The sequence below is a fragment of the Balaenoptera ricei genome, chromosome 20 (genome assembly GCF_028023285.1).
Source record: "Balaenoptera ricei isolate mBalRic1 chromosome 20, mBalRic1.hap2, whole genome shotgun sequence".
Lineage (NCBI taxonomy): Eukaryota > Metazoa > Chordata > Mammalia > Artiodactyla > Balaenopteridae > Balaenoptera > Balaenoptera ricei.
This window is the reverse complement of record NC_082658.1, coordinates 47,872,019-47,882,515: the sequence shown is the minus strand read 5'-3', so window position 1 is coordinate 47,882,515 and position 10,497 is coordinate 47,872,019. Positions and strand designations below refer to the sequence as shown.

The 10,497-nt window shown below is 43.7% G+C and overlaps 1 protein-coding gene across 1 annotated transcript; it reads left to right on the top strand.

Moving 5' to 3' along the window:
* Positions 1-4: 4 nt before the first annotated feature.
* On the top strand, positions 5-5,774 carry RSKR (ribosomal protein S6 kinase related). The gene is given in 12 exon segments (XM_059908806.1): positions 5-741; positions 1,111-1,362; positions 1,458-1,541; positions 1,674-1,742; positions 2,087-2,156; positions 2,392-2,496; positions 2,676-2,716; positions 2,973-3,000; positions 3,111-3,200; positions 3,288-3,376; positions 3,503-3,613; positions 4,054-5,774. Coding segments are annotated over 12 exon segments (1,221 nt in total). The 5' UTR covers positions 5-684; the 3' UTR covers positions 4,279-5,774.
* Positions 5,775-10,497: the final 4,723 nt, after the last annotated feature.

Sequence of the window (10,497 nt, the reverse complement as noted above, 5' to 3'; positions counted from 1 at the left end):
GCCACCCTAATGAGGGTGGCTTCTTCCCTCCTGCCTGAAGCTGTCACAGATACTTCCCAGCTCTGATGTGACATTGGTCCCATGCTGATAGGTCTCTGCACATTTTAGTCCTGGCTATAAGCCATTCTTTTTTTTTTTTTTTTTTTTTTTAAAGCACTTTTCTTTTTTATAGCTACTTTATTTATTTATTTATTTATTTTATTTTTGGATGTGTTGGGTCTTCGGTTCATGCGAGGGCTTTCTCTAGTTGAGGCAAGTGGGGGCCACTCTTCACCGCGGTGCGGGGACCGCTCTTCATCGCGGTGCGCGGGCCTTTCACTATCGCGGCCCCTCCCGTCACGGGGCACAGGCTCCAGACGCGCAGGCTCAGTAGTTGTGGCTCACGGGCCCAGCTGCTCCGTGGCATGTGGGATCTTCCCAGACCAGGGCTCGAACCCGTGTCCCCTGCATTAGCAGGCAGATTCTCAACCACTGCGCCACCAGGGAAGCCCCCTATAAGCCATTCTTAACCAGGGGTGATAGCATTTGGGGATAAGGGTGAGGTTTGGCTGCATCACTTGCATCTCTAGTCATGAACAACAAGGGAAAGAGGCGGGGCTCATGTGTAATGCAGCATCAGGGGAGGAACTGCTTATGTAACTGGGACAGCAGATTTAGCAGGAGAGAGGAGGCAAAGGCTTGGGGATGGGAGCGGTGAGTTGTCGGAAGGGGCAACATGCCCAGATGGCTGCTCCTCATAAGGTAGGGTGTGGGGCTCTGGCAGCTTGTTTAGGGGAGGTGAAAGGCATGAGCTTGAGGCCTGGGAACTGGTAATAACAGTGTTGTCCACTGTGGGGGTGGGGCAGGGAGGCGTTACCATCAAAGTATTTATGGTAGGTGCAGTACTGAATCTCTGATGCCTTATGGGGAAAATATCCAAATATTACTTTCCTAGAGGATTTTAATTGTGTGCAGGAAATCTAGACCTTGGCCTGAAGCAAGGGTAGTAGCAATTTTGCCTGGGGTTCAGATTTACATCTCTAGGGTTGAGATTTGAGGGAGTGCCTGCTAAATGGGCAGAACCTGTAATGCCCCAGGGGCAGCAGGTTTAGTGGCTCCCTTGGTTCTCAGCAGGGTGGCAACATCCGGGGCCCCTGGGTCCGAGGCTAGAAGAGCCTCTGGCCAGGTGTGGGGACCACCAGGTCAGGTCTGCAAGAGTTGCTGTGGGGACTACAGGGGCATCACTTCCTGCACCAGGAGCCCCTGGAGCCAGCTCCACTGCTAGTAGAGAAGCCTCTGCCTGAGTGGCCAGTGCCTCAGTTCATCAACCTCTTTCTGCCGGAGTTTCCTATTAGGCCCCTTAGGGGGCATCAGCAGCTGAAGGTAGGTCAGTGGAATCCCTGGAAGGGGTCTCAGTCTTGGGGAGAAATCTAGAAACAATCAGTCTCAACTGCCCTGTTCTCCACTTCTCTGTACAGATTTTAGGCCTTGTGGCTAAAGGCTCCTTTGGAACTGTCCTCAAGGTGCTAGATTGTGGCCAGAAAGCAGTATTTGTGGTGAAGGTAGGGACCTAGATACTCTTCCACATTATTCTCTAGTCCCTGCCTCCAATCTTTATTCCAGAAAGGTTGGGAGGAATAAACAATTTAATACACTATTCCCCACTAGGAGTCATCACTCCTCTCCTTTTATAGGTGGTGCCCAAGGTAAAGGTCCTACAGAGGGACAACCTGAGGCAGTGCAAAGAGGAGGTCAGCATCCAGGTATGCACAGAGCCCTGGAAAGGATCCTAGGAAGAACCAAACCACAGGCGGAGAAAGCACCTTTCTTGTCCAACTGTCCTGCTTTTCCTGACTCTGACCCCTCCCTCTTCTTCAACCAAGAGATCCCAGGAAAAGTAGCTATCAGTAGAGTAATTTTAGGTCCTGCCAGGGAAATCTCTCCAGCATGTCCAGTGTGTTCCTTAGTACTGGGATTACCAGGCATGCAACCTGTACTGAGAGGTGGGGCAACAGCTTCCTTTCTGCACAACTAGGTAAATCCTGACTTCTTGGCTGCCTTGATCCTCAATGACCCTGATCCTAACTTCCTGTTTTCTTGTCCATAGCGACAGATCAACCATCCTTTTGTACACAGTTTGGGGGACAGCTGGCAGGGAAAACGGCACCTCTTCATGAGTGAGTGACTGGATTCTCTCCTCATTCCCAAGGGTCCTTCTACCATACTCCCCACCTGAGATTACCCATCCCTTTGGCTTGTTCTGCCTTTGCTCTGTTCTCCTTTTCATAGTACTTCTCTCTCCCAGAGGGAGAGGGAACAGCAGGTGGCATCGGTTTGGGCAGGAGGCATATGATGCCTTGAGCCCAGGCATAGTAGCCCCCAAATATTGCCTAGACTTCTGGTACTTTGCAGTGTGTAGCTACTGCAGCACAGATCTGTACTCCCTGTGGTCCGCTGTTGGCTGCTTTAGTGAGGCTTCCATCCGCCTCTTTGCTGCTGAGCTGATCCTGGTGCTGTGTAAGTGAAACAGGAGTGGTAATAGAAATGAGGGAAGAATTAAGCGGGGAGGGAGGCAGAAGAGAATTGATATTAACTCTGGAGGTCAAAGAACAGGGATAGGAATGGGGTGGGAGCTATCAGGGAAATTGGAAGGACAGGAGAGCTTCAGCACACCCCATGCTTGCTGTCATCCACAGGCTATCTCCATGACTTCGGCATCATCCATCGAGATGTGAAGGTAGTTAAATGCTTTTTCATTTTGTTTAAGGAGGGACTTCTGTAAGACGTTCCAACAGGTCCAAGAAGGCGGGAGAAGCTGCTGAGAACAGTTGACCTTGGGGCCCTCATGGGTGTTAAGGATTTGGGCAAGGGCCCTCCAAGTATAGACTTGGATGCTGAGCTAGGGCATCTTCTTCAGCTGGGGGGTATAGTATACATGATGAAAGAGGATTGAAAGGAAGAGGATGAATAACTTCTCACCTGTGATTTTTCAGATGGAGAATATCCTTCTGGATGAACGAGGTAAGTCCTTTTCTTTTCCTAGTCCCAGAATGAGAGGTACCTCAGTTTGGAAGTAAGTCATGGCTGATGAGGGTTGGAACAGAGTGGTGCTGATGGCTTGCTTTTCACAGGCCATCTGAAACTGACAGACTTTGGCCTGTCCCGCCACCTGCCCCAAGGAACCCGAGCCTATACTATCTGTGGCACTCTTCAGTACATGGGTGAGAGAGAAGCTAAAGCTGGTGGGTAAGCATTGGGCAGAAGGATAGCAAACAGATATCAGTGACAAGTATCTTTCATATCCGTAGCCCCAGAGGTCCTGAGTGGAGGGCCTTACAACCATGCTGCTGATTGGTGGTCCCTGGGTGTCTTGCTTTTCTCTCTGTCAACTGGAAAGGTGAGAGAATGGTAGTGATGTTGGGCAGAGAAGAGAGGAGTTGCCCTGCGGTGGGAAGAAAGAAGACCTTAGGAAGTCTTGCCTCATTCTTACTAAGTAATGACACCTTCCCACCCCTTAACTCAGTTCCCAGTGCCCGCAGAGAGAGATCATGTGGCCATGTTGGCAAGTGTGACCCACTATGACTCTGCGATCCCAGCTTCTCTTAACCAGGGGCTCTCACTCCTGCTCCATGAGGTAAGGGTGAGCATGACTTTCCTTCTTGACTACAAAAACCATTCACTTCTTTCCCTATCACTGAAGTGATATCTCCCCATTCCTCTGATTAATTATTAAGGGGGGATTCCAACTTGATCAAGTACTACCTCACTACTTGCCTTCTAATCAACACTTCAAATTTTATTCCTGAGTTCCTGGTCCTCCAAAGCTCGTCCCCATCCATAGCAGGTCACTTCTGAGAGAGTGGGCTAGTGCTGCTCTCTTACCACTACTCCTCCTTTATTCCTACCTTTGCCCCCAGATTAGCCTGTTTCTCCCACTTTTACATATCCTCTACTCTTTTGGGTTCTTCTCCCTGCCCTCCACAGATCCATGAACTTCTTTCTCCTTTTCCAGCTTCTCTGTTCAGTCCCTTTCCTATCCTAGTCTCTCATCCTTCATGCTCTATTTCTCTTCAGCTATTATGCCAGAATCCCCTCCACCGTCTACGTTATTTGCATCACTTCCAGGTCCACCCTTTCTTTCGGGGTGTGGCCTTTGACCCAGAGCTCCTACAGAAGCATCCAGTGAACTTTGTCACGGAGACACAAGCTACCCAGCCCAGTCCATCATCGGAGTCCATGTTCTTCAAGGACTTTGACTGTAATCTGGAGTCCTTCCTGGTGCACCCCAGCCTGGCTTGAGCTCCTCTACTGTAGTTGGGGCTCATCTGGGAACCTGAGGACCTCCTCTGCTGCCAATTCAGTGTGACCACCTTGATGATTAAGTTTGTTTTTACTTTGTAGCCTCTTATCATTCTCTTCCTCTAGGCGTTGGACCAGAGTTCACACTGGGCATTCTGCGGTTGGTAGTCACAATGCCCTAGTCCTCACCCCCATCATACAACCCATCTCTCAATTCAACATCTCAGATCAGAGTGTGGACCTTTTCCTTTGTTTCATTTCTCCAGTGTTTATACCCTGAAGTTTTTAGCGAGAAGTTTATGCCACTTTTCCTTCTCCTTGTTTCTGTGCCATGTTTCCTTTTGTGAGCAATAACAGCATTTCATGGGTTCCCAAGGTACTGCTATTTATGTGTTTAATAGGCTTGTCAGAAGCAGTATGAATGTTTTTCAGAGGTCTCAAAAGCTGGTATTTGTTTCAACCCCTAAATATGCAGGTAAAACATATGATCTGGGGGCTCAAAGTCAGTCTAACTTTTAAAAATTTAAAAAGTGAATCTAATGGCCTACTGTGAGGAAGAGAATAAGAAATGAAACATGGGTGGGTTAAATGTCTTCTCTAGGGGGTAACTGGAATAGCTATACACATTTTTTCCAAAACAAAACCTCTTTGAAAGACACAAGAATTCTTAAACTGATCACTTCCCTAGATGGCTCAGGTTTCAGTTGGTGATGGGCAAACCAAGGGATTAAGAGGCATGACATCAACCTTGAGATTTAAGATCAGAGATGTAACTCAAGAACCTTTTCCTTTAGGAAAATCATCTGGACCTTAAATTTGTATGCATTTCTGGCCTTTGTGACTTCATTTTTCTTAAACCAACTTCTTAAAAGTTTCATTTTCGTTATTCTTCAGTTATATCTGATCTCTCTTTCCAAACCAAAGAGAGTCTGGGAAGTATTCTGAGTACTATTTATTAATTTTGTCCCTGGATTAAGCCAGATTTGCCCTGTACATAGCTGGCATTTTACTGGCCTCTGCAGAACTGCTTTTTCTGAATTGTACTTTGGCAATCCATATGAAAATCCCTATGAAATTTAATTGCTGTAGATACTGCAAAGGGTGTTTATCATTATAATTCATAATGTTCTATATAAGGATGCATGGAAGAAATTTTCTCTGAACCCAGTTATTCTTTTCCTGAATTGCTGGTTGGTTTTTACCTTAAAGACAGTAAATATTCAACTGACTGTATTTTTCTTTTCATACTGATGGTAGACCACTTAGAGCCCAGTTTGTGGCCCACTTACAGCAAGTGTTTAGGACCTCATGTTATGTTTTGTATGCTAGCCACGTTCTTGGTTCCATCATCTTCCTTTTTGACTTTTACTTTCCTTATTCTCTTCTCATTTTTCTGTTTTAGTCCTTTTTTTAAAATCGTACTAGATTATCTCCATCTTTGTAAAGCCTTTTAGAATGAAGTTGAGATATAAATAAATAAATGAATGTATCCTTGATCCTCTTGATTATCTCATTTGTTTCTCTTTAGAGACTTTTTAGGCTTTATTACATATTTTTAAAGTTGTAATGACCAGAACTGCCACATTGGATAAAAACCAATACTGAATACTAGAAATGGGAATCAATGGCTTCTAAAATAGTAGTTAAGAGTATTAGATTGTAATTTAGGAGACCTGGTGCCTTGATCCACCAATAAATATTTTGGTGTCTTTATACAAGTCATTTTAACTCTCTGGACCTAGTTTCCTAATGTATATAACCACTGGTTCTTCACTGTGGGAGATGGGTTTCAGATTTCTGTGATGCTTCTTCAAAGGGCAGATGCAGATGATTTTATGATACTGTGTGTCTGGCCCAGTGTTAATTAATGTTCAGATCGCCCAACATTATATATAGCCTCTCTGGTCACAGCAGCATATTGGTTTAAGGTCTTTAGGACATGGTTAACATAATGTCACTAGGGTCCCTTTTCCTGGGTCATGTTAGATAGCTTAGAGACCAGGATCATGTAAGTGTAGTTTGAATCATTTCTTATCAAATGAGGACATTTTTAACATACTCTCTTCAATCAGTGGTGCTTACAGCAGTGTTTCTCAGGGTAGAGTGGAGGCAGTGACAGAAAATCAAAGTTTCACCAAGTATAATTTGAAAAAGCACTGCCTCCACCCCCCCACCTACCCCAGTTTTGATATGCTCATCCCTGGAAGGCATTCTTTCCTGCCACCCTCCACCCCCATTCAGAATCACTGACCTAAAAATAAATACCTTCTACTTATTCACATGAAATTCATTTAAAAAAATTTGTTTTATATACAACCTGAAATGATGTTTTAAGTTTAGCCCTACATTTTGATTTTTCATTACCTAGAAGAAATCAGATACACTTTTAAGTATGGATATTTTGCTCTGTACTGCCTTCTATCTTTTCTAAGAATTTAAGATTAGTCTTATAAATAACAAGGACCTACTGTATAGCACAGGGAACTATATTGAATGTCTTGTAATAACCTATAATGGAAAAGAATCTGAAAAAGATTTTATACACACACACACACACACACACACACACATATATATATACCTGAATGACTTTGCTGTACACCTGAAACAACAATGTAAACCAACTATACTTTATTAAAAAAAAAAATTAAGTCTTAACACCAAACCTTATATTCTTCTTTTAGAAAAGTGTCCTTTTAGTTCTAATCATCGTTTCTTACCTCTAACCTAATTTATCATATATCGACCAGTTCATTTGTTCACTTGTTCATTGATTTAACAAACTGGTAATCTCAATTCCTTGGTTTACTTCTTTAAATAGAGTCTTCAATGTAAAAATTTTGTCAAAGCCTTTTTGAAAAATTGAATAAAATCATTGTCACTGTATTATTAGCCCCTGTTACAGGCTGAATTGTGCCCCCTCCCCATTGATACGCTGAAATCCTAACCCCTGTACTTCAGAATGTCACGGTATTTGGAGATAGGGTCTTTACAGGTGTAATTAAGTTAAAATGAGGTCTTATGGGTGGGCCCTAATCCATAATCCAATATGATTGGTTTCCTTATAAAGGGGGGGGGGGACTTCCCTGGTGGTGCAGTGGTTAAGAATCCGCCTGCCAATGCAGGGGACACGGGTTTGATCCCTGGTCCAGGAAGATCCCACATGCCGCAGAGCAGCTAAGCCTGTGCGCCACAACTACTGAGCCTGCGCTCTAGAGCCTGTGAGCCACAACTACTCAGCCCGCGTGCCACAACTACTGAAGCCCACATGCCTAGAGCCCGTGCTCCGCAACAAGAGAAGCCACTACAGTGAGAAGCTTGCACACCGCAACAAAGAGTAGCCCCCGCTCACCGCAACTGGAGGAAGCCTGCGTGCAGCAACAAAGACCCAATGCGGCCAAAAATAAATAAATAAAAATCTTACAACATTTGGGAGACTAGACCTACAAACATGAGATGGAGGAGATACCTAAACCAAGACAGAAAATGAAAGCACTATAAAAGAAAAAGAAGGGCTTCCCTGGTGGCGCAGTGATTGGGAGTCCGCCTGCCAATTCAGGGGACACGGTTCGAGCCCTGGCCCAGGAAGATCCCACATGCCGCGGAGCAACTCAGCCCATGCGCCACAACTACTGAGCCTGCGCTCTAGAGCTCGCGTGCCGCAACTACTGAGCCCACATGCCACAACTACTGAAGCCTGTGCACCTAGAGTCCGTGCTCTGAAACAAGAGAAGCTTCTTCAATGAGAAGCCTGCGCACGGCAATGAAGAGTAGACCCCGCTCGCCCGCAACCAGAGAAATCCCGCATGCAGCAACGAAGACCCAACACAGCCAAAAATAAAAATTTTTTAAATTAAAAAAATTTAAAAAAAGAAAATACATTTACATAAAAGATGAATGAATCAATCAAGATAAGAAATCCAGATGCTTTGAAAGAAAAGATAACATCTTAACCTCATAAAAGTTTTATCTTTGTATAGCCAAAGATACCATTAATAAAGTCAATGGACAAAAAACAGATCTAAAGAAAAATATTTGCAATGTGATGGCAGTTAATGTCTATAATACAGAACTCTTACAAATTAGAAAAGAGAAGTAACCTATTTTTTTAAAAAGGACATGGACTATGAAGTGATGAATGAGTTAATTAGATCTATATCAGCTGACTTAGAAAGCTCAATACAAGACATTGAGTGGGAAAAAAATGCAGAAGTGTAAGAAATGCCATTTCTGTAGACGACTCAATGCTTACTTCCCTTCCGTGTGTGTGTGTGTGTGTAAGAGAGAGAGAGAGGGAGAGAGAGAGAAAGAGAGAGAAAGAGAAAGAATGAAAAAGAGAACCTGGGAGGGAGAGGGGAGTAATGCAAATGTAAAGAGAAGAGGAAAAAAAAGGCACTAGCTCTCAATCCCAGAGACCCCAGTCTGCACGTCAATTAATTTGGGTAAAAAAAAGCGTGTGTAAATAAAAACAAACAAAATCCTTGTGTGTGTGTATACATATGTTGTTGTTGTGCTTTTTTGGCCGCATAGCTTGTGGGATCTTAGTTCCCTGACCAGGGATCGAACGCCGGGCCCATGGCAGTGAAAGTGCCGAGTCCTAACCACTGGACCACCAGGAAATTCCCTGCATATGTTTTTATAAAGGCATACACACTATTCGTTACCTCAGGCAGGTAGAATGGATGGGGGAGGCTGTGTGCCTTTAATATGTCTTTGCATTGTATTGTTTCACTTGCTACAACGAGCATCTCTTATTTTTTAATTTGAAAAACGCCAAATTAAAAATATCATGCAGGGAGTTCCCTGGTGATCGAGTGGTTAGTTAGGATTTGGCACTTTCATCGCCGTGGCCCGAGTGCAATCCCTAGTTGGGGAACTGAGAGCCCGCAAGTCACGGAGCACGGCCTCCCCCCAAAAAAAATTCCTGCAAAACAACACCAACAAATTAATTCTGCTTATGTTACCTATTTACAATAGTATTGTCCCTCTCGTCTACCCTCCACATCCCTCCTAATTTGCTGCTGGAAGCACTATATCTCTTTGGTTACTCACCTGGCATCTGACATACCAACTGCAACAAGGACTAAGCATTCCAAGTCACACTTTATATAATATAAGCTTTTACTACTGGCACTTAAGAGTTTTCTGTCTTGGTTTTTCTGCCCCTCTCACCCTTGTTTTATTTGTTGGACCTTTTTGATTGACCAGAAGTACATATACCTTGGGATTCCCTCTGCTAAGTCTGGGGGAATCCCAGGCTCAAGTCTGTGTTCTTCTGTTGTCTTTCTCCCAGTTTTCCAGTCAAGCAACTGTTATCTCTAGCGTCTTTAGGTTGCACCATTATGTTTCTAAAGCGGTGTTGTCCAATAGAAATAATGTAAGCCTCATAAGTAATTTAAAATTTGCTAGTAGCCCCATTAAAAATTAGGTAAAAAGAAACAGATGAAATTAATTTATTTTATTTAACCCAATGTATCTAAAATATCATTTCAACATGCAATCAATATTTTAAAATAAGATATTTTATTCTTTTCTTTTTTCATACGAAGTCTTCGAAATCTAGTTTGTATTTTACACCTATAATACATCTCAATTTGGACTAGCCACATTTGAAGTGCTCAATAGCCACATGAGGCTAGTGGCTATGGTATTGGACAACACAGTTCTAGAAGAGCCCATCCCCTGAGAGCCCTGAAGTTCTTAACATTATAGTTTTTCCTCTCTGGGTTATTGCCTTTTCCAAATTCATTATGACTTAAGAGTGTAAATAAGGTGCCGTGAGCGTTCAAAGGAACATACTTCATCATAAACTGTAACTCTGAATACTTAACTTTAGGCTGTTTCCAAAAATCAATCCCACCTCCAGTAGCTAATTCCCACACAGAGGGGTTTCAAGCGACAGGAGAATGCAGTAGTCGGTAATGTGGGTGGCAATCTTGACTCTGCCATTTACTACCTGTGGGGCATTAGGCAAAAGACATTATCTGTGACTCGGTTCCTACGTCTGTAAAACGGGGATATTTACGGTGCCTACTTCATATGCCCTTTTGGGGATTAAAGGAGTTAAGATATAAAAGGCATTTGGAAGAGTGCCAGGTGCCTAATAAATGTTCAATACTTGTGAGCTATTATTGGTCCAGTAAACTTGTTGCGGACCCTGAGTTAAGTCCCAAGAAAACACCAGAAATTCTGAAGAGGCTAAATGACAGCGCAGGCTGA